General features: G+C 34.9%; 1 protein-coding gene across 1 annotated transcript; it reads left to right on the top strand.

Annotated features, from left to right (window-relative positions):
- The first annotated feature begins 1,094 nt into the window (after positions 1-1,094).
- Positions 1,095-24,992, top strand: LOC113081255 (guanylate cyclase soluble subunit alpha-2-like). Its single transcript, XM_026253327.1, has 9 exons — positions 1,095-1,408; positions 4,337-4,398; positions 5,525-5,640; positions 7,303-8,111; positions 16,330-16,485; positions 18,770-19,099; positions 21,051-21,194; positions 23,566-23,720; positions 24,703-24,992. Exons 1-9 carry the CDS (start codon positions 1,172-1,174, stop codon positions 24,911-24,913), a joined length of 2,220 nt encoding a protein of 739 aa, XP_026109112.1. The 5' UTR covers positions 1,095-1,171; the 3' UTR covers positions 24,914-24,992.
- Positions 24,993-25,648: the final 656 nt, after the last annotated feature.

Genomic DNA, 25,648 nt, shown 5'->3' with positions numbered 1-25,648 from the left:
TAAAATATGAGTCCATAATCCATAATAACTCTTCCTCCAGTGAAAAAGTCCATCTCCTGTTGTTTCTCACATCAAAATTCACCACACACTTGATTTCTCTCCTGATTTACAATTTTTTCAATGGAGGAATCATGGATAGCGGTCTTGTATTTTAGCAACAGTTTGAAGTTCAAATGATGTAATGATGGATTTTTCTCCCCATACAAGCACACAGCTTTTGTCTTCTCCAGATGTGAATTGATGGGCTGGAGTGCTGTGTATTATTTTAATGTTTTTATCAGCTGTTTGGACTCTCTCTGCTTCAAAATGTCATGTTTAATTGTGTGTTACTAATTATTCTGCAAAATATTTGAATAAATTTTTTAATTATCATTAATGCTCTTGACAACAGGACGTGTGAGTGCAAAAAATATAGGTCACGAGATTCCTAAGGAGCTTTTGTCTATGTATATATATATATATTTTTAATGATTTTAAACAAAATGTCTCTGCATCACTCCAAAACATGCTGCTGTGATCAAGCGTTTCGCACCCAGAGTTGTTTATAAATGTACCCAAATTCCGATTATTGTTGGCCTGTTTTGATTTTTAGAAATCAGTATATTAGAATAATTGTTAGTGCATGCCATTACAGCATGCTCTGTGGAACCTAAAATCTCCTAAAAAGTACTTACAGAGCCTATACTTGCACGTTTAACATGACCACTGTAATATTAAGTGTGAAGAGCATCCCTCTCTCGCGCGCGCGCGCATTCTCTCTCTCTCTCTCTCTCTCTCTCTCTCTCTCTCTCGATGCTTTTTGCTGTATGTTAACCGATTGGCTGTTTATTAGTTCTGTGCGCCCTGAACCGCGGATTATTTCTCGTCTTTAAGCGCATCTGGAGTGACTCTCTCCGCGTCAAACCCGCACGGACGGACAGGTCATGAGGTCTCCGGGAGTCTGCGTCGGTCTACGGAGCTGCTGGGTCACCGGCGGGATTCGGTAATACGAACACCCCGCTTCATCTCACCACGAGGACAGAATCTGGGTTTTGCGCACTTGGTGATCCGGTGCTCCTCCGAGCGCTGCTGCTGCTGCTGCGTTTATTCGGGATTCCTTCGCGTCTGCCGCGCGCGTCCCGGTTCCGCGATGGTTCTGTGTCGCCTGCGCGTCTGATGAGTCCGCAGCAGCATGTCCTCGCGGAAGATCTCCTCCGAATCCTTCAGCTCCATGGGCTCGGACTACCTGGAGAGCCCCGGGGAGGACGGAGAGTGCCCGTTCTCGCGCGTCTTCTGGAACGGCAGGAGTCCCGTGGAGACGCTCTCGTGTCCGTTCGAGGACGCGGCCGTCAGCAGGAGGCTCGCCCGGCGTAAACGCGTCAATCTGGACTCGCTCGGAGAGAGTTTGAGACGCCTCACTTCACCGACGGTACCGAACCTTACTCCTCACCCATCCACAACACACAAGAGAGTAATGCACATGTGTGTGTGTGTGTGTGTGTATTTATATGGCTATATATATATATGCATGTTTCTTAAGTCATGCATGTTTCTTAAAATCTATGGTTTTATTGTCCTATCGTCACATAGAGAATATTCATGGTTACTGTAGGGGTTGACATAATCTGTCACAGCAAATGCATCCGCTCTCTCTCTAACCATGTGCACCAGTATTACTAGTGTAGATGCTGTTGGAGAACTGATGATGATCATGGATTTGACTCTGTGCGTGAGAACGGATTACACGGCTCGTAAATCTCCGAACAGCAGAAACTGGTGACAGTGCAGATGTCTGGGAGTCCACCCCTCACACCGTCTTACATTTATAGTGTGTGTGTGTGTGTGTGTGAATGGGGAATCAATGTAGAGCGTGCTGTGGTTGTTCAGGCCCTGCTGTGTTATGTGTGTGTTTCAGCATGTATGCTTACATATTCATCCTGTCTCGTGTGGAGCAGAACAGTGCTGTGTGTGTGTGTGTGTGTGTGTGTGTGTGTGTGTGAAAGGGCAGGATAACCTCTCGGTACAGTGGTCCCTGGTGAGTTTGGGTCTCAAAGAAACACACACACTGTACCGCAGAGCATGTATCTCTGCATCAGAATGTTCTTGTCCTGACATTCACTCTGGTAGATTTACTGAGTGTGTGTGTGTGTGTGTGTTGTACTAGATTTAAAAAATGTGGTTCATAGCAAACCAACTGCTCCAATGGCCTAAATCCAAAATGTGTGTATGTGTGTTTTAGCTGGATTATATATAAAACACTCAGATTGGCTGGAGACTGACATAAATGCATGTTTTTTATGCACTGGTCAGTTTTGAGATTTTGCTTCCATAACGTCTTCTTTCAGACCAAAATTCACTTTAAACTGTTAATTTTATTACATTTCGTCATGTGCATCTGTAGATTTCAGTTACAGTACACATTTTTAAAGGCTGTTTTTTATTTTATTTTTTCTAATTTCCTTTTCAGCAGCATTAACCTCACCTTACATATTCTTATCTATATTATGAAGGTTTTTACTGAGGAGGTTTGTTGATATATTATTTGCAAGATATATATTTATTAAATTTTATTTCTAAAACATTTGATTTCCTTTTTTTTTTTTTTTTGTACAATAAGCCTCCGTTTGTGCACATTAGTTAATTCCATTAGTTAACATGAACTAACAATGCAAGTACTTCTAAAGCATGCATTTCAACATTTACATCTATATTATTAAAACGTGTCACTTGAAATCATGTCTGTACTGTTTGGCCATTAGACAAAACCAACGTTCACTGAACACACACGAACACGTTCTTTAGAAGATAACATTAATCCTTTGTGTTTGTGTGTTAGAGAGATCTACATTGAGTTTATAGAGCTCTGAAAACAACGAAAAGCACTTTCAGAATCTACTGCCTACATAAACAACACAGAAACTCCTCCTGATCCAAAAACTGATCCCAAAGGCAGACAGGGTCTTCATGATGCTTTCTAGATCTAGTTTAAGATGAAATCTAAGATGTTGTTGCATGAAGGCAATCCCAACATGCATTGCAGCAAGCTCATTGGAAAAACCCTTTTAAAAGAAGTCTTATTTAACCAAACATACAATAGTAATATTTTGAAATATAATTACAATTTCTGTAATAATATTCAGTTTTCTGTATTCAGTTTTAATGTATAATGTATTCCAAAAGGTGTATTTTCAGCATCATTCCTCCAGTCTTCAGTGTCACATGATCTTCAGAAAATCATTCTGATATGCTGATTTGTTGCTTTGAGAAACATTTCAAATTATTATCAATGTTGAAATCATATTTTTGTGGAAACATCTCATTACCATAATACGTTTTATTTAAACTCTTATGATTCTCTGCTGTGTTACGTTAGTATAAATCAGGTTTAATTTCTCCAGAGTGAGAGAGAGACAGCTGTGAGATTACTAAAGCAGATTCGACCATATAAAGGTGGATTTGAGCTATTATGAGCTTTCCTGAAACGAAAAGGATTTTGATTGGAATATTGTTTCTGTGGAAGCGTGATAAAGGCAGTTGACTGGATGAGGCTTAAAGGTGTATTCTATTACAGGTAGATCAGCACTGTAAATCCCTTTAAAAGGGCCAAATCACACAAACATGGCACAAACAGACAAATCCAATAGGGTTTACCATCACTGTTTACTCCATTCAAGATATTTAGAACTTAACTGCAACTTTGTGAGACTTATTACTAAAAAGAAGTGGCGTAGAAACTAGAAATTGCTGGTAAATTTCAGAAGTACAAAGAAATGGCAAGTAACACACTAAAGTAGTATGTTCATGCAAATGTTAAATATATTTACATCTTGGAATTTTTTTTTTTTTTTTTTACAGTCTACATTTTTCATATGTGTGATCGAATTAATCTGGTATCAATGAATTTCAATTGAGAATTTATTATTATTTTTTTTAACCAAATGCATGTAGTTTTATGCATTTTTTTGTGACTTTGGGGCCCCCATACAATTAAGCGATTGGAATTCAGTGTCGTAAAACACATTCATAATTAAACGTGCATTTTTTTTGTTGCCATAAAGCAATCCACACTTTTCGTGGAATTTTGTACCCTCTTACTAAACTTACTCACAGAACAGACGTTTGAGGGAGAGTGGGAGCGATTTTGAAACACATACAGTTGCTTTAACATTTGATTCAGTTGTGGCTGATGTTTTCCTTTTCTTATCCGTTTTAATTAGATCCTGTGAATGGAGCTCTAGAAGCAGAGCAGCGTTTGCGATGAGAGTGTTGTTGTTTAGCAGCTACATCGTGTCTTTGCAGTGTCACTCGTGAATCTGGGTCGAACAACTTCTGACTGCATTGTTTTTCTTCTTTTTAGACCCAGACAATTCAGCTGGCCCTGCAGAGAACGGTGGAGATTTACAGACAGAGGGAAATCAGGTACATCACTCATAACTGAGAGAAATGACATCTCAGTTGTTTCTCTTAGAGAGTAATGAAAAAACAGAGTTTCAGAAGAATTGTCTCCAAAATATACTAACATACCAAAGTCTCCAAAAAAAAGACAGAAGTCTTCATATGAACTCACTCGCATAATTTTATAGCTCCACCTTAAATCCACCTTAATTTTAATGTAAGTATGGGCGCGGCTTTTTATAATTGAATGTGCAAGACTTCCGGTGACATATTTATGTGTCCTTCATGCTGCTTAATTTTGTGAATTGGTATTTATTATTATATAATTTTACTGTATTATCATAATCATAAACACGCTGGTTTGTGGAGCAATTATTTTTACTCTTTATTGCACTTTTAAATTATTCACCTGTAGCTGGTAAATAATCGGAAGTCTCACACATTCACCTGAAGTAGTTTACTTCTTCTTTGCATAAATAAGGTGGATGCTGTTACAGTACAGTGAATTTAATAACAAAACAAAGTAATCCAATTTGAACGCTAGATCTAATGGTTAACTGTTTCAAATTAATGTTTTTGTCAAAAGTTGTTGCTTGTAAAATATGTGCTGTTTTCATTACAATAAATGACACTTGGTTTGAAATTTTGTACAAATGCAATGACACCCATTATATAGTATAAAGCACATTTCAACTGCACATAAGGTGATTTGAACTATATAGCAAATCTCATCTGCTAGATTGTTTATATTGTCATAAAGTGTAATTGTATTATCTGCTAAATGCAACTAAAAGGTGTTTTATTTTAAATATGAGCATTATGATTTTCTGTAAAGCTGTTTTGAAACAGTGTGTATTGTGAAAAGTGCTATAAAAATACACTTATCTTGACTTGACATGCAAACATTTATAAGTGTGACTTAAGCGTCCAAATACTTTTTGGGGGCCTCATTTATTAGTTTTTATTCATCCATAGGAATATCTTAGACAGAGTTGAAACGCAAATGTAAATGGATGAAATTAAGATCTTCAGTTCTCCTGAGATATGAAAGAGAAACCTCTGAGCTATAATGTTTTCTTTTGATATTTTGGTTACCCTTTTTTTTCTAACTCTTATGTTAAGTGTTAATCGGTGTCTCTTTCTCTTGCAGTGGACAGGAGTTTGTACGAAGCTTGTCAGAAGAGAAGAAGTGTTTGTTGGAGAACTCTTGCTGTGACAGCCAGACTGACATCTCAGGAATACTGAAATACACAGCAACTGTTTTAGGTAATTATACACTAGGGCTGTGCAATTAATAAAATAAAAAAAAATCTAAATCTCAATATGACCCTGTGGAATTATTAATCCTTATAAGGCTGCAGTATAATTTAATAAATACAGTATATGTCATGCATACTTCAGAATATACTATGCATACTCAAGCATGCATGTGTTGGCTCAATATTTTGTTTTTGGGTTTTTTTGTTTGCAAAGTGTTGACTTTTAGCATGCATTGACAACACAAGTGCTCTAGCTTTATTTTGCATCATAAATGCAATATTTCTCATGATTTTTGGACCAAATGGTGCAGCTTTAGCGCACACACACAAAACAGCAAAACTTTGACCTCAAAACACACTCACAGACACTTTCCTAAAAACTCCCTCCATTGCTGCAGTCTCCATTCCTGAGCTGTTGCTAAGATACTAACTCTGCCATCCCTAATGAGAACACGTTTATAAATAAACCGCAATGAGCCATTTGAACTGAGCCCTGCCCAGCTAAACCTACAGCACATCTCGCTTTAATGCAGCAGAGCCGCAGTGTTTCACGACGCGCTTATACTGCAGCGATTGATTATATTGGTAATCCAGTGGTTTCGCTGGGGGCAGACCTTTAAACTTTCCATCGTTATGTGAATGCATGCTTATAAAACAGATAGTTCTGCTACATACAGATTGCATTAATTACGTTTAGAAGCTTGTTTCTGCCATGGACTAAAGAAAATTATAAAGGTAGTGACTTTTATCTCACAGCTCTGCAGTTGTGAGTTTATATCTCACATTTCTGACTTTTCCCCAAATAATTTTAAGGTAACATTTTGCAATTTTGACTTTTTTTTTTTTTTTTTTTTTTTGAATTCTGAGCTTATATCTCAAAATTCTCTTTTATTTTTAGAATTCAGAATTGGAATTTTACCAATATTGATGTTTTTCCTTCTGAATTCTAATTTTACATCTTGCAATTCTTAGTTCTCATAATTCTGTTTTCTTTTCTTTTTTTTAATTTTTTTTTCTGCCACGGAATTTATAAAAAAGGTATCTCACATATCTCACAGTTGAATAATTATTTCACAGTTCTAAGAGGAAAGTCAGAATGTTGCATTTACCCTTTTTTATTTTTTATCCTATGGTGGAAACAAGCTTCCATACTGTTTGGATTTATTTTATTAAACACAGTTAATAAATTAATAATATTGTGAAATATAGTTACAATTTAAAATAACTTTTTTTTCTATGTGAATATCTGTTAAAATGTAATTTATTTCTGTGATGCTCCGCTGTATTTTCAGCATCATTCCTCCAGTCTTCTTCAGTGTCACATGATCTTCAGAAATCAGAATAATATGATGATTTACTGCTCAAGAAACATTTCTGATTATTATCAATGTTGAAAACAGTTGTGCTGCACAATATATAAATATTTTATTTTTGGAAACTGATACATTTTATTTTTCAAGGACCACTGAAAATTAAAAAGAACAGCATTTATGTAAAATGTAAATATATTAAGAAATGAACACTTATAATACATTTTATGCATTTTAATTAAATGTATAATTCAATGTCTATCAACATATACATATATTTATATAAACTAGTATTTTTTTCTTATTAAATCATTATTAAGCAAAGTGAAAAACGATTTTGCACGATTTTTTTTTTACAGGCGTGGACTTTGCCGACATTCGTGGCCGATTTGGGGAGGAGTTCTTTGGTTTGTGTCTGGAGGAGAACGAGAGGGTTCTGCGAGCTCTCGGAGGAAACCTGCAGGACTTCTTCAACGGTTTCGACGCACTTCTAGAACACATCAGAACGTCCTGCGGCCGCCGAGCGTCTTCCGAGGCTCCTTCTTTCCTATGCAAAGACGCTCCTCAGGAGAACGAGGAGACGAAGGTGGAGGGCGACGGGAGACGGAGTCTCCTCCTCCACTGCTTCAACCCTGACCCTACTGTGGGCGTGGCCATGCCGGGCTTGATCCAAGCCGCCGCCCGGCGCATCTACCAATCAGAAGTATCGGTGGAGGAAGCTCCTCCCACGTGGCTGCACACGTCCAATGAGGACAGCGAGCTCTCTGCTGACTCCTCCCCCTCTTCATCTCCATCCGCGCCATCATCTTCATCCCCCACCTGTTTGTCCTTCCTCATTCGAGAGGTTCGGACTCAACCCGCATCCACCGCCGCCGGATCTCGTCAGCTGTCGCGCTCACCGCTGGATTTGCGCATCGGTCTGAGCACGTTTTGCCGGGCCTTTCCCTTTCACCTGGTTCTGGGACCCAACATGGAGGTCCTGCAGGTCGGGGAGGGGCTTCGGAAACAGGCCAAGAGCGACCCGCACCGGACGCTCACCTTCAGCACCAGCTTTGAGCTGGTTTCTCCCAGAATCCCCTGCTCCTTCCAGAACATTCTGCTCCGGCTGTCCACGCCGTTCACCATTCGTACACGACCTGACGGATTGGCACTCGACAGCAGAGAGAAGGTAAGAGTAAAAATGTGAATTTGTGTTTGTTTACATGCTCTTATTAACTCAACAACTGTCCAAATATAATGATTTAAGCAACATTATATTTTAGTCAGCAATAATTTCACAGAAGATGTTTTTTTTTGTTTTTTTTATACACCGATTCAGACTATTTTGCAATCCGTTTGAGCGATTCATTGAAAGGAACCAACTCAAAAATGATTCATTCAGAATTTGTGAAAAAAAAAAACATTAAAAAATATATTAATTTAAATGAAATAGAAGTTGAAAAAATTTCAAATTTTAAAATGTTGCATTGGCAGCTAACTAAAATAAGTTTGAGTGTTAAAATTACAATCTTGATACTAAAAATTTTAACATTTAAATGCATTTTTAAAACTGAAATAAATCTGAAAAATGTAATATAAATGTTAAAATATCTTGTAAAATACAAGTAATAAACAATAAATATAAAAAAAAATCTTAAACTAAAAGTCATTTTTTAAACGTAGCCATGGCAATTGACTGTAATAACTTTCAAATGAACTGATTTTTTTTTTTTTTACACTGATTCAGACTGTAATCTGTTTAAATGATTCATTAAAATGAATCGACTCAAAAAGGATTCATTCACAAACAGTACATTGTTTGTTCTGATTGTAGCCAACAGAAAATACCAGACAAAACGAATTGATTGCCTAATTGGTTGGAAAAGGTAATATTGTGAGTTTGTCAATACTATCCTGCTACTTAAAATAAAATTAGTTTTATGTAATAGAAAAAATTTACAAAAGCAAAAAACAACAACTTGAACAACAACAACAACAATTAGAAATATTAAATATACAAAACTGACAAAAGTTAATTATATATATACATATACAGTGCATATAAAGTGCATATAATTTACAAAATACAAATATATATTTACATATAATACAAAAAAAAAAAAAAAAACTTTGAAAAAGCTACTTTAATATGAGTAAGTGTTACATTAAAATAACACAGATTTCGACATGATTTTGGCCGGAATGAAATACATTCATATTTCTTCTCATTTTCACATCTCAAGAAAGATTTCAGCGCTGGTTCAACAAAATAAAGAGCAAAGCCAACTCTCAACTTGAGTCCAAATGTGTTAAAGCTAATTTACATTTACAATGATCCGTTTGTAAATCAGTTATTATTGTAATCCTTTAATTGCCTTAAGAAAATCCCAGGTCTGCCTCTAATAATTACAACACTGTGGTGGTGTTCATGTTCACCCATCTCATAAATATGTAGTTCTCACATGACATGACGGTAGGAACGTGTCCTAATTACAGAGTTTGCCATCGTTGCCAAACCCGCAGGATTATTTCCTAAATCAGTGCAGATTGTTATGAAATGATTGAACAGAGCTGCAGTTTATGATCTGATGTCGCTCAACTTGGAGAGGTTATCTGTTCACTAAAGAGATTTTATCTGTAGTTTGAAAAGCTTTATAGATAGCTTTAGAGAAATAAAGACGTACGCACTGCAAATGTAAATCTAAGAAAAAATAAATAATATTTTTTTGATTTGACATCTGTGAATCTTATTGAAGAATTTCTTTACAATCCCTGTTGAGAAAAAGAAAGAGATACAAGAACGTTTTGCTTCAGAAATCAGATTTAAGTGTTATTTCATTAAAACATTCATATGTAATAATAAGAATTCGACAAAGTTGACACAGTGTTATTTTAGTTACCAAAAACTATTATAGTTTTTATTAATATTTTAACTTGTTTTTATTTTTTATTTCATTTTTTTTCATTTCAATTTTATATTAATTTTTTTTTATTTCATTTTTTCTATTATATTTTTAACATTTTAATTTAAAAATAAATATTTTTGTATTCATATTTGTGGTTATTTTTTCTGTTTTTTTATTTTTTAGTTATATCTTTATTATGCAATATATTTTATTAAGTTTTATTTCAGGTTTAGCTTTAGTTATTTTAGTATTTAAACTAAAAGAAAATAAGAAACAATGTCGTGGCATCTAGCTGAAATAAAATAAGCAAAGATAGATAATTCAGCTTCATAAAATTTTTTATAAAAAAAACCCCTGAACCCAGATTTAAGTGTTATTGATATCTTTAAAAACTTTAAATGTACTAATATTTCCAAGAACGTAATAGAATATAAAATATCAAAAAAAAAAAAAATTTGAATTTCTGAATAGGGAAATGTACAATATTAATTTTATTTTATTTTATTTCAGCTTTATATCAATTAACAATAACATTTTTCTAAACAGTTTTACTCAATTACTATGCTTTTTTTTTCTTTTTTAATTTTTAGATTATAGATACAAAATCATAACAATTACTGGATACATTAGTTCTAACTGACTTCCGGTTATTGTATTGTGTAATTTTTCATAAAATCCTGCCTTTTTATTGTGTAATCCTAGCTATGCATGATTATATGACATTGATTGTATTATTCGCATTTCGCATTATTTTTCCTGCTGTCACATCAGAACTGAAACTCACTTTGTGCTCACCAACACTGAAATAAATGTCAGTTTCGTCTCCGTGTCATTTAGCAGGAGCTTTTATTTTCACCCAGAGTAAATTGTGTGTGTGTGTGTGTGTGTGTGTGTGTGCTGAAGCTGGTTACTGGACTGAGGATGATAAATGTGAACAAATATGAATAAACACTGTGTCAGCACTAAGAAATCGTGATGCATTGCAACAAAAATAGATTATAATCAACAGCGTGGACAGCTGCATTCATTATCATGAGAAGGTTACAATTTTGTTTTATCACATTACATTTCACAGTGGTATTATTATAGTAGTATTAATTGTATTACTATTATTATTATTATTATTATAAGAATAAATATTATTAATGTCTTTAGTTACTTTTTATTGAGTTTGAGTTATTTCGTTGTTACTTTTTATTTCTATATATAGTTTATATTATTTTTTTTTATTTTAATTAAAATTTTATTTTTATTTTAATTATTTTAGTGCATCAAACTAAACTAAATGAAAATGAGATTCGCTGCCATGGCAGTTACATGAAATATAATAAGTTAAAGTGTTTTAAATTCACTTATTTATTACAGTTAACATTTACTTTGTTTATAAATAACAGCAATTTTTTTTATGTTTTTGGATTTTGCCAACTATAATTATAATAGCTTGGTATGATGCAACAAAAATTGGAAACCAACAAGCATCAATTAATTAAATAGTGTACGAGATGCATCTAAATTCATATTATGTTAAAAATACTTTGTAAAATCTGCCAGTTTTATTTCTGAATTGTTTATCTGTTTACACTTTCAATAAATATTGACCAAAATTCATGCAGAACTTTTTTTTTTTTTTTTTTATCTACCGTATAATATTTAGAATTTTAATATTCTCATTTTGCATTTCATTTTAGTTTAGTTTACATACTTAAACTTATTTCAGTTAGCCATTTCAAAGTTTAGTTTTTCTTCTAATATCTATGTATTATTTTATTTAAGTTTACAAAAATATCTAAGATATACATTTTATTTATTTAAAATATTAACTATTTAGTCTTAGTTAATGGTAATAACCGTGATGCAGATTGCAGATTGAGCTTAATGCTATCTAGACGCTATTGAATGATTTGGTAGAAGGTCCCAAAACTAGTATTCAGTGCATACTCAGAAATATGAATTGTGACACTCTATCTCTGATTAGCACCTCGTCGTGCTCTGGAGTGCAATTGTCTTTTTAAAGCTCCCCTCTATTTGTCCCTCCTTCTCTTTAATCTGTTGTTCTTTGAAGAATTGTGTCATCAGATCTGATTGGTGTAGATGTGTTTTAGTTTGTCACAGAAAGCCGTTTGTTGTCTTGTCATGTAAAACACTGCTAGATTTGCAAGCTCTGAATCAAGAGAAGATAAATAATTAAACAGAAGAACAGATGATGAAATGAAAGTCAGGTGTGAGTTGCATCAGCGTGTCTGATCTCTGCACCTGTAGCGTCTGATTATGCGGTTAACTGATTATGAATTGTAGTCAAATGGTTAGATTCAGCAGTAAATCTGTGCGCTGAATCTGTCTCTAGACAAGCAGTGTCTGTTGTCTCACTCAACAGTTCGTCCTTAACATTATTTTATTTATCAAAGTAATGAAATGTGCTTCCATTTATTTTTTCATTCATCTATTCTTCCATCCACCCATCCTTCTATCTATCCATATATCCATCTATCATACATTCCCTTTCCATCCATCCAGCTCTCCATCCTTCAATTGTTTGTTCTGTTATTCTATCATTCCATCCATCCAACCATATATCCATCATTCTGTCTATAATTCTATACATCCATAGATCCAACCATGTGTCTATCCATCATTCTGTCATTCTACCATTCCAATCATCCATCCATCATTTGTTCTATTTGTTCTATTGATCATCCATTCATTGTCCAACCATCCACCCATCATGTTTTGTCATTCCATCCATCATTCATTGTCTCAATCTATCGTTCCAACCATCCATCCATCCACCATTTGTTCTATTGATCCATTCATCCATCGCTCATTCTTTCATTCTATCGTTCCAATCAACCATCCATCATTTGTTCTATCGATCCATCCATTCATCATTCATTCTGTCATTCCATCGTTCCATTATCCATCGTCCATCCATGCATTATCCATCATTTATTCTATCATTCCATCCTTCCATCCATCCATTCATGGTCCAACCATCCATCGTCCCTTCATTCTCTCATTCCATCCATCCATTCATCCATTGTCCAACCATCCATCCATCATTCATTCTCTCATTCATCGATCCATTCATCCATCGTCCAACCATCCATCCATAACTCATTCTCTCATTCCATCCATCTGTCCCTCTATCATCCTTCCATAATTTGTTATATCGTGTCATCCATCCATCTATCCATCATTCATTCTGTCACTCTATCGTTCTAACCAACCATCCATCCATCATTCATTCATTCTGTCACTCTATCGTTCCAACCATCTATCCCTCCATCCATCCATCATTTGTTCTGTTGATCCATCCATCCATCCATCATTCATTCTGTCATTCCATTGTACCATTATCTGTCCATCCGTCCATCTGTCCATCCATCCATCATTTGTTCTGTTGATCCATCCATCCATCCATCATTTATTCTGTCATTCCATCATACCATTATCCGTCCATCCGTCCAGCTGTCCATCCATCCATCCATCCATCATTCATTCTGTCATTCCATCTTACCATTATCCGTCCATCTGTCAATCTGTCCATCCATCCGTCCATCCATCATTTGTTCTGTTGATCCATCCATCCATCCATAATTTATTCTGTCATTCCATCATACCATTATCCGTCCATCCGTCCATCTGTCCATCCATCCATCCATCCATCATTCATTCTGTCATTCCATCGTACCATTATCCATCCATCCGTCCATCCATCCATCCATCCATCCATCATTCATTCTGTCATTCCATCGTACCATTATTCGTCCATCCGTCAATCTGTCCATCCATCCGTCCATCCATCCATCCATCATTTGTTCTGTTGATCCATCCATCCATCCATCATTCATTCTGTCATTCCATCATACCATTATCCATCCATCCATCCATCCATCATTTGTTCTGTCATTCTATTGTTCCATCCATCAATCAATTTTTTCCCCTTTTTTGTTCTCAAAGCAATCCTTTTATAAGCCAACATTCTGTGTTTAATCCACGTAAAATCAAACTCAAGCTTCAATTCTGCATCTTCTTTTCTACCTCGGTACAAATTCAGTTCAATTCAATTCAATCTCAGGAAATGAACTTGAGTTTGAAAGCCATTCTCAATTCAGTTTTAAATGCTGCACCCTCGTGCTCTGGTGAGACAAACTTTAGTGAGTTTTTACAAATTAGTGCTCAAGTTTAAAACTCCCGCAGAGAAATATACGGAGAGATTTTCAGCTTTATTCTGCTAGTGTTCACGTCTTGAGATTTGGCTGATGACGAGATGCAGAGTGATTGATCCTGAACTGTTTGTTATGGAAATCTGTTGAAGCCAGAGGTAGCATATGTCTGTATCTCGGAGCTGATTATATATTTATTGTATCGTTCTATAAACGGTTCCACTGCAGTGACGCTTGAACTCTAGCCAGGACGGTTCCTGCAGGATTGTGCTGTGCTGAAACTCTCTCGTCGCAGGAGGGAGAGATCAGCAGCTGCATCACTCTGACCTTCAGTGTTAGTGCTGTAATGGGTTTGTTACTCTCCAGGGCAAAATCATTAAACAGTCGTGCTGCGTTTGCATGTTATTTCAGTGTAAAAATCTACACGTTATTCTCAAACCCGCCTTTCCGTTTAATCTGTGTCATGCATATTTAAATCCTTAATTTCTATGTAAATCAGAATTACAAAGATGCAAAACTGTATGTTATACAAGTGCATCTGCTGGATGATTGTGCAAAGGGTTCACAGTCCTGTGATCGACATAGACAGGGAAGAATCAGAGTGATGAGACGGAGAACAGAAGTGTACACACACACACACACACACACACACACACACACACACACACACATGGCCCAATCTTGCAGCACACTGCATTATTTAAGCGGAACTCTCCATCTCTGCATAATACATCTATACAGCTGGGACTGAGGCAAGAAAAACACACACACACACACAGACACACAGACACTTTTGTGTAAACATATACACACTTTTTTATAATGAACTTTCCGTTCAAACCCAAAATTCTCTATTGGCTTCATCAGAGCATGTGAACAAGCAGACCGTGTGTGAATTCGATATCTCTGTCCTGTTGCATAACGGGCCACAGGCTCTGATGAGTGTAAGCTTTGAAGCATCCTGTGAAATAAGTTGAAGTTGAAGTAAAACGTTTAAGTTTAGGCACTAAAATGACAAAAAAAAAAAAAAAGTCGGAAATATATATTATGTAAAAAATAAAAGGTACAACAAATGTTTTGTAATTTTTACATTTTACATATATATTCATGTATTTTATTTACATAATAAAATTGTTAGAACTTAATATTATATATAATGACAAAAGTGCATAACATTAAAATTAATTTTATATTCATTTTTATTTTATTTTATTGTTATTTTAGTTAACCCTTTAAAAATCCTGCAAAATTTGACTAAAACGCCTAAATAAGACATACCCAAAGTAAATTGAATGGTATTCTTGAACCATTTGGAGTATATACTTAGAAACGTTGCAACTATCTTAAATAAAACAAGTTTTATTTGATTTTGTTTCAGTTCATGTTTATTTTCTAATAACTTTTTTTTTTTTTTTACTTTCAGTTAACTATAAAAACCCGGTTTTATTTAGCTTTCATTTATTTCAACTTTTGTAATTTTAGAACTCAAACTTCAAACTTTTTCAGTTAGTTGTCAATCAACATTTCAAATTTTTATTTAGTTTAATTTGATTTGAAACAAAAGCAGAAATAAAAATTTATAAAGAATGTGCAGACAACAAAAATGGCCTGATAAATATGACAAAAACACACAACAAAACTTTTTATTTTTCTTTACATGCAAAAATTCCTCAAACTTAAATAAAAATGCATTTAAAGCTAAATAGGAAACTGTATAAAAGTAATAATTAAAATAGAATAATAAAATAATAAACACTAATAAAAAAACGCAAAAGAGCATAACAGAATTACAAAACATACTGACTAGTATATAAATACTACTAAAACAACAGGGATACATTTGCTGTTGTTGGATTTTTCAGCTGTTTTCTGGTTCCAAATAGGTGAAAATGGTGCATCTGATCACTTAAATAACATGATTTGAGGAATCCTTCATGTCTTGAGGACAAACTCTAGGAGTTACACACTGAAATCTAATGCTTTTCTCTAACAAATGCAGATTCAGTGCATACTCTGGAATACTTGTTCAAGAATTCCTCCATCACAACTAAATCCTAATAAAAGAACAGCCTCTCTCTCCCTCTCTTCGAGCAATGTGATGTGATGAGATCTATTGTGTGTGTGTGTGTGTTTGAAACATACAACATCTGATATGCTTCCTTGTTGTTTTTGACAACCATGTAAACATATTTATGAGAGTGCGTCTTCATGGCAGCACAAACACGTCAGGCTTATTGCATTGATATTAATTCCCTACCAATAAATTGAATTTGTAATATGATATGCATGTTTGCTTTTCCATTTCAGCGCTTTACTTTTGTCCGTGTGTGTGTTGCAGGTGATGGAGCTCAAAGGTCAGATGCTTCACCTCCCAGAATCCAATTCCATCATGTTTCTAGGCTCGCCGCGTGTTGATAGGCTGGAGGAGCTCATGGGGCGGGGCTTACATCTGTCTGACATCCCTATTCATGACGCCACACGTGATGTCATTCTGGTGGGTGTGTCAATGAAAGCTCATTAGGCTTTAAATGAGTTTACTGTAAACAGCATAGAGTTTGACTAATGAACTGTTACTTGATGGAACAATTGTGATTATTACTATTAGTAAATATGTTTACTTATTGAATATTGGTGTGTTTAAAAGATATTGCTATTGTTGTTGTTTTGGATTTATATCATACTTTATATCAAAAACTATCTCTTGTTACTTATTTCTTTATTATGAGAAGGATATTTCTGGTTCTATATGTCAGTGTACACTTTACAACTTTGAAAAGTTGTAAAGTGTAAAACTATAATTATTTAAAAAAAATTGATAATTGTAAAAAAGTTTAAATAAAATTAGAAATAAATATTAAACTAAAAACTTTAACTTAAAAAATTGCTTTGTCAAAGAACTGAAGTAAAATAAGTTGAAGTGCTAAAATGACTAGAAAGACAACTAAATAAAAATAAATTAAAGGTCCCATGACATGGATTATTTTCTTTTCTTTAAATGCTTTTTAATGTTTCCTTAGGTGTATTTATATTGTTAGTATGATTTTTACATTTAAAATTTAGAAATAAAAAGCATTTTTATATCCTGACATTAGCCCTCTGGCTTGAATGCTCTGTTTGAAGGGGCGTGTCTGCTGTGAGACTCCGAGTAAACCACAACTGTTGTGATTGGCTGACATCTTTGCATTCGAAATGCATATTACATGTAAAACCCCTCTCAAATATATATATATATATATATATATATATATATATATTTACTATTACAGCTGTCGAGATTAACGAATCGTGGAAGTGTTGATTATATAATTATTTTTTCGATCTTTTCCCCATCACATGAAAGGCTGCAGTGATGAGCATTGAGTAGACCGAGTCTGTTTATTGCGTGGATGCAGTGATCTCGTCATTATTGCAACATGTTATCTCACAAAATGCTTTCACCACAGCTAACAGGAAACACATGAATACAGTAAGAGCTCCGTTGTGCAGCATAACAGCGTCATTCATTGTAATGGCAGTTTGGGAAAGTGTGCAGATTTACTCGCGATGTGTAACAGCTCCGGAAAAAAGCGAGCGTTCTTTGATCGCTCTCTGTAGTTAAATCACAATTTAAATAAGAGATTTGTTTCATGCTACTAAGAGAAACAACGTGAAGTTGATTGTTTAGTCACTGGCTTGATTCACTGATGCATAAACAGTATTAAACGATTTAGAAAGAAAGTCTGTGTGAACTTGAATGATTAGCTACACATCAGAAATCACTGATCACAGATCAGGCATTAATGAACACTGTTACTCACTGTTTGTGCCGGTGCTGTCGAATCCATATCATAAAAGTCTGTTTGAAACGCCTGTGCTGACATTGCGACTGAATTATATGTAAATATTTGGGCGGGCAAAGCAGAGAAAGGGGAGGTAACAATTCTCCTTACAACGTCACAACGAGGAGATTCAAGATCAGCCCGTTTGAGCTTCCATTTTCTCGAAGGCAGAGAAAGATAGAAAAATCTCGATTTACACCGATTCAAATTTCTAGAAACTTGGGGACCATATACAGGCTAGGGGAACTCATATTAATGTTAAAAAACCTCAAAAAGTGACATTTTCATGTCATAGGACCTTTAAAGCTTGGTATAAATGCTTTGTTTAGATTGTGTTTTTAAATTTGTATTTATGTAATATATTTTTATTTGCATAACAAAATTACTAAAATTAAAACATATAAAAATAAAATACTATATAATAATACATAATATAAATAAAATATAAATGATATATAATTTAAATAAAATTAAGCATGAAATATAAAATAAATTAAACCAATATTTCTATTTATTTTTAATTTATTTTATATTTCATTTTTCATTTTAGTAATGTACTTGTTTTTTCATATTATAAATGTTTATTTATATAACAATTATTAATTTTATTTATATAAATTCTTAGAATTTAAATTGAAATAAAAATTAAGCTAAATAAAAATATAAACAGCCTAATGATTCTTAATTTAATTTGTCCTTTTTAATATACTTACTGTATATCTAGCTTTAATATAGTTTTATTTACTTAACATAATTACTAAAACTAAAAGTGAAATAAAAATAAATTAAAAATAAATAGAAATATTAAAAACAAATCATAAAAATGACAAAAGAGCGTAATTTAAATTTAAATGCAAACTAAAAATATAAAAAAAACAAAAATTCTAATTAAAATATTAATACGTACACTAACACGACCGAATGTTACCTGCCATAATTCTTCTCCAATCTTCTCTTTAGGTTGGAGAACAGGCCAAAGCTCAGGACGGACTGAAGAAGCGCATGGATAAAATCAAAGCCACCCTGGAGAAAACCCATCAGGCTTTAGAGGAGGAGAAGCACAGAACCGTCGACCTGCTCTACTCCATCTTTCCCGGCGACGTGGCTCAGAGACTCTGGCAGGGTCTTCCCGTTCAAGCCAAGAAGTTTGATGACGTCACCATGCTGTTCTCTGACATCGTGGGCTTCACGGCCGTGTGTGCGCAGTGCACACCGATGCAGGTCATCAGCATGCTGAACGAGCTCTACACGCGCTTCGACTACCAGTGCGGGATACTGGACGTCTATAAGGTACGTCCGTCTATCTTTAAGTAATGCAATAAACCGTAAAACTGTTTGCACGACAAAACAGTGTGGTCATAATTAAGATATTACATTAAAATAATATGGTGAGACACACTACTTTTCAATATCAAGCAGCAAAACCAACTGTTTTGTACAGCTAATAATATCTGGATGCTGATGAGACCGTAGAATTTAGAAATAGAGATTTTTACAGCAATTAAAGTATAGATTTGAGTGGCCATCAGCATTTAAAAGCTTTTAACTTTACAAGCTGATCTTTAAACACACACACAACACACACATTGTAGGCGGATGTGTTCAATGAAAAGGCACTTAGTGAGTGTATGTCAATAAATTGTCATTATAAATGGCAGCCCTCCGTAACTAATAATAATAAATAGAAGTGTGTGTGTGTTTGTGTGTGTGTGTGTGTGTGTGTGTATAATGTCATGGGTATGACACAGGTATTACAAGGAGAGGGTGACTTATGAGGACATAACCCATGTCCCCATTTTTCAAAACGCTTATAAATCATACAGAATGAGTTTTTTTGAGAAAGTAAAAATGCACAAAGTTTCCTGTGAGGGTTAGGGTTAGGTGTAGAGTTGGTGAAGGGCCATAGAATATACAGTTTGTACAGTATAAAAACCATTACACCTATGGGATGAACATACTTTTCACAAAAACATCAATGTGTCTCCAGAGATAGACAGATTCATATTCACGAATGTGTCCCTCACCTGCTTTGTGTTAAGTGTTATTCATCAGAGAGAGTTTATTTTCTGACGTGTGTGTTATAACAGGGTGTGTGGGAGCGCGACAGGGTGAATCTCACTAAGATACATCTGTGTTGTATTTCACCCCAAAATCAAAAGAAATAAATACAGGTTTATCTCAGTAAATTAGAAAGTCGTGGAAAAGTTCATTTATTTCAGTAATGCAACTCAAACTGCGAAACTTGTGTATTAAATAAATTCAATGCACACAGACTAAAGTAGTTTAAGTCTTTGGTTCTTTTAATTGTGATGATTTTTGGCTCACATTTAACAGAAACCCACAAATTCACTATCTAACTATCTAGCAAATTAGAATTCTTCATAAGACCAAAAGATAATTAAAAATGTCTTGGTAAACGGGTGCAGTGACAGAAAACACAATGGACCAATGCCAGCAGATGACATTGCACCCCAAATCATCACAGACTGTTCAAACTTAACACAGGACTTCAAGTAACTTGGGCTATCACCTTCTCCACCCTTCATCCAGACTCTAGGACCTTGGTTTCCAAATGAAATACAAAACTGCAAAGGACTTTGGACCACTGGGCAACAGTCCAGTTATTCTTCGCCCGTGTAAGACGCCTCTGACGTTGTCTGTGGTTCAGGAATATGACAACTGTATCCAAACTCCTCGACACGTCTGTGGGTGGTGGCTCTTGGTGCCTTGACCCCAGCCTCAGTCCATTCCTTGTGAAGTTCACTCAAATTCTTGAATCCAGTTTGCTTGACAATACTCATAAGGCTGCCGTTCTCTCGGTTGGTTGTGCATCTTTTCCCTTCCACTCAACTTTCTGTTAACATGCTTGGATACAGCACTGGACAAGTGTCAGATCAGCAGTCTTCCCCATGATTGTGTAGCATAGTGAACCAAACTGAGACCTTTTTGAAGGCTCAGGAAACCTTTGCAGGTGTTTTGAATTGATTAGCTGATTGCCATGTCACCATAATCTGATTTTGTTGAGAGTGAATTGGTGGGGTTTTGTTAAAAGTGTTAAAATAAATGAATGTTCCACAACATTCTAGTTTATTGAGATGCACCTGTATATATTTTGCATAAAACAAGATTGATATAATGATATCATCAGATATTTTAAATAATAGGGTGTTAATATGGCATTCTGGATGGTTGCTTATAGCAGAAGAGAACTAAAAGACAGTAAACCTTCTCCTCTCCACAGATAGAGACTATCGGTGATGCGTACTGCGTGGCAGGCGGGCTTCACAGGAAGATTGACAGCCACGCTAAGCCAATCGCCCTCATGGCTCTGAAGATGATGGAGCTGTCAGAAGAAGTGCTGACGCCCGATGGGAAGCCGATCAAGGTGAATCAGAGCTTCTGTTTGAAACCACTGTACGATTTTTTGCAGTATAGCATACAATTCAGTTTCCATTAAAATGCCTACTGCTTCTTATTATTAATATTATATTATTATATTGTGTTAAAATAGTATTAAAATTGAGAAAATATATATATACATTTACATTGAAAACATAAGTTGGAATATATATAAAAATATAAATGTGATATATTAATAAATATTTTATAGTTATTTTTAAAATATACATTAAATATATATTAAATAGATTTATTTTTTTATTAAAATGATAATATTTAGTAAAATTATATATATATACACTGTAGGACGAAGTGAGAGTGTGGAATCTGGTCGCCATGGAGACGGCGGAACACTCAAGCGATTGCCACTAATTGATTGTTAGATTGTTGCTGTTTTCTCCCATTTAGAGAGAGTCAATGAGAGAATGGCTGCGACTGAGAGGCTTGTGTGTGTGTGTGTGTGTGTGTGTGTTTAGAAGCATTTCTAAGCATGTTGTCGTATCTATATTGTAAAAATGCAGCAATGACATATGATTCCGCAAATGATCTGTAAATTAAAAAATAGTATCTGTATCTAAAACTTCTAAAACACAAATAATTACAAATACAACAAAGTTTTACATTAACTTGAAATACTAACATAATTAGACATAAGACATTTAACAAAAACTATACTAAATGAAAACTAAGAAAATATTAAAAAATAATCTAATTCATAATAGAAAAAACTTTAAATCAATAAAAATGAATGAATAAAAATTTGTTAAAAGGATATAGACATTTAAAAAAGAAAAAAGTAAAATGACAGAAACGATAAAAACTTTAATTAAAATATAGAAGTAAAATCTACTTGAAAATAACTACAACTAAATAAATTAAAGTTAAATAATAAAAATGATTACAAATTGCATAGACATAAAAATAAAAATGAAAGCAAATAAAAATTATAGAAACAAAAAACAAAAACATTAAAATTAAAGTGAAATGAAGTGAAATTAAACTGTTAATAAAAAAAACAAAAAATAAAATACTTAAACTAAATAATATAAACATATTTTAAAAATAGTAAAAATTATGAATAAAATTATTAAACCTTGAGAATTACAGTGAAAATACAGAAAATATAAAACTCTAAATGTCACAAAACTAGTACATCAGTGACACTAAAACAACACAGGCGCACACATGAGTATTTCTAAGAGACACTGTTGTAGTGCAGTCTGTTGCGTGATTGACAGCACTGTCAGCTTGACAACAAGGCCATGAATAATATCAGGGTCATCGCCGTGGGCGACCATGCATCATCATTAAATGTGAGTGTGTGTATATTTGTGGACTCTCCGTGACATGAAAGCGGCAATAGTAAAATACCCTTTCCATAACCTGTGGTTCGGTTCAGAACACGTAATAGGCCTCTGTGTTTGTGAGAATCTCATGTTTAAAACCACAATTGAGTCACTAAAGTCATATTTCACCCAAAAAATTATAAATTGCTGAACTTTTGCTCATCCTCAAGCTAATGGAAATATATAGATGAGTTTGTTTCTTCATCACATTTGGAGAAATGTAGCATTGCATCAGCGTCTCAGCAGTGGATCCTCTACAGTGAATGGGTGCCGTCACTTCTAGTGAAAATAAGTCCACAATCCATAATCTACTTCTTGGATGGCCTGATGGCGAGTCAATCTTCAGCATATTTCCATTTTTAAGTGACATTTTCATTGACATCATATCTGTTAGTTCCTAGTGATTAAGCAGATAAGAAGTGTGATCTGTTCTGCACCGCCTTGAGATTGATTGACAGCTGTCAATCACACACGCTGCTGGACTCCTGGATTCTTTTTTAAGCACTTGTCTTGTTGAGTGTGTCTTGCACTCTTGACAGTATTGGCTCTTCTCAAGAGTTGCTATGGTGATGCTAGTGTGTGTGTGTGTGTGTGTGTGTGTGTGTGTGCACATACTAGCCTAGATAACAATTTAACGCATCAGAGACACAAAGGCTGTTTCAAACTAAATGATGCTGACTTATAAGACATCTTGTTTTAAAATAGTTCCATTTTAATTGCATTGAAAGGTTGCAGCTCACAAGGATTTGGAAAATAAATACGGACTGTGTATACCATTCAGTAATGAGAAATATTGATAAAAATATGACTTAAATCCATTTTGTTTTCAGTGTAGCTTTGTTATTCACACTGTATGTTGCACATTGCTGTGAATTCTTCTCGACTGAAGAGTTTTGTGACACTGTTTTTCCTGTTCATTTCTGTGAAGCTGTTTTGAAGCGATCTCTACTGTACAAAGCACTGTTTAAATGATCTTTTACCCTCCGTCTCTCGCTCTCTCCGTCTGTGTAGCTGAGGATCGGCATCCACTCGGGCTCAGTGCTGGCTGGTGTCGTCGGTGTGAAGATGCCACGCTACTGTCTGTTTGGAAACAACGTTACGCTGGCCAGCAAGTTTGAATCCGGCAGTCACCCACGCTGCATCAATGTCAGCCCTACTACATACCAGTGAGAGAACACACACACACACACACACACACGTCTCAGCCAGCTGATGTGTAACTCTGCTGCAGTGGAGACAGTCACACCTGTTTCTATGGCAACCTGCTTCTGTCGAGATCGTCAAGGACGATACTCTGCAGTCAAGTGCAGCTCTGAAGATCTACTCACACACACACACACATACACACACACACACGTTTAAAAATGCACCAGCAAGCACCTGTGTTTGTAGACATCCACAAACACTCAACATGAATAATCATGCACAGGAGAACAGACACATGTGCATGATTAAACACCTACACACCCACACATGTGCACATGTATATGCATATTAAACACACACATTCGCAAATCCATCATTGCATTTCACTTATAGCATGCATTTGTAAATGCAACATGCATCAGGATACATTTTTCACATTAGTATTTTCAACAATTTTGAAGACAGATTTTTAACCAGAACCAGACAGTGTTTTTAACGTTTGAAAATGAAGATTTTGAAATTTTAATGGTAATAATATAAGTTTTATTAAATTATTTAAATATTAACGTAATGTCAAAGGGGTTGACAAAGTTTGGGAATCCCTGCTAATTATTTTTATAGTCAAATATTATTTTTGATTATAATGTACAAATGTATTATTATATTATTTTTAAACTTGATTTTATAGTTAAAAGTATTATAAAAAAACATAATAATAAGATAAGAAGATTATAATATAAAACAATTTTGTTATATGATAATAATAGCTTATTATGCACTTTATTAACTTAAAATATATTTCAATACAATATTTGAAGGGGTTTCGCTGACAAAAAGTTTGGTAATCTCTGCAATAGACTAAACCTAAAAAACAACTATTTGGATTTTTATAATAATAACAATAATAAAAAAAGCTTTATTTACTAAATTTATCTTTTTTCTTAGAAATATTATATTTCTTAGATTCATATTTAACTCCTTTCGATTCACTTTTCCTCTCAGACTTCTGCGTGACGACTGTGCATTCACCTTCATCCCTCGCTCCCGGCAGGAGCTTCCCGACAACTTCCCCAAAGAGATCCTGGGAATCTGCTATTTCCTGGAGGCGGGGAAAACCCAGAACCACGCCTCTCTCACCAGCACTCGCTCCGCCCCCATTCGGAAAGTGTCCTATAACATTGGGACCATGTTTCTACGGGAGACTAGCCTCTGAGATGGCCCCGCCCATTCGCTATGACATCACGTCCTGTAGACTAGTGTTGCCTGTGGCAACTGGTTGCCCCGCCTCTCAACTGGAGCATTGCCTCAGAGGCGTGACACCGATGGAGCGGAGAGGATGGCCCCGCCCCTGGCCCCGCCCTTTAAAGGAGCCATGGATAATTGTGTTCTGAAAATACAATAAAACAAATATATATATATAGATATATATTTAAAATAAAGCCTTCTGCTCCATGGCATAGTCAAACATACATGGTGTACACATGCAAATACTACAGATAAACTCATGTAAACAAACACATTTTTTGCAGCATTGCAGGTAATAGAATTCACATGCATAACTTTGGTGCCTTTACATCCCAAACACACACACACACTCCACAAACATGCATTTATCACATGCTGCCATCAACCACTGTTAAATCCTTATTGTGTGTGTGAATCCTCTATTTACCATTGTTAGATCCCTTGTGTTTGTGTGTGTCCTACCATTAACCACTGTTAGATTGTGTGTATGTGTGTATTTGCCCTCCAGTTAGTGTGTATTGTGTGTATGTGGATGAATTTGTGTAAAGATTGAGGCAATTTCGCACATCTCACATCTGTGGGATGATTTTATTTTGGCTCTTATATTCGTAGCAGAGACGTAGAATATGCACTGTTAACTAATTTAAAGGAATAGTTCACCCAAAAATGAATATTTGCTAAAATATTACTCACCCTCAGGCCA

The sequence above is a fragment of the Carassius auratus genome, unplaced genomic scaffold, assembly GCF_003368295.1.
Source record: "Carassius auratus strain Wakin unplaced genomic scaffold, ASM336829v1 scaf_tig00033530, whole genome shotgun sequence".
Classification (NCBI taxonomy): domain Eukaryota; kingdom Metazoa; phylum Chordata; class Actinopteri; order Cypriniformes; family Cyprinidae; genus Carassius; species Carassius auratus.
Note: the sequence above shows the minus strand (reverse complement) of the source record. Positions and strands in the feature narration are given on the sequence as shown.

What these genes read in the sequence shown, in the direction of transcription:
- LOC113081255 (XM_026253327.1), top strand. Translation starts at nt 1,172, where the DNA reads ATGTCCTCGCGGAAGATCTCCTCCGAATCCTTCAGCTCCATGGGCTCG. An exon ending in TACAGACAGAGGGAAATCAG is followed by an intron (nt 4,399 to 5,524) that starts GTACATCACTCA and finishes TTTCTCTTGCAG; the next exon opens with TGGACAGGAGTTTGTACGAA. An exon ending in CACTCGACAGCAGAGAGAAG is followed by an intron (nt 8,112 to 16,329) that starts GTAAGAGTAAAA and finishes TGTGTGTTGCAG; the next exon opens with GTGATGGAGCTCAAAGGTCA.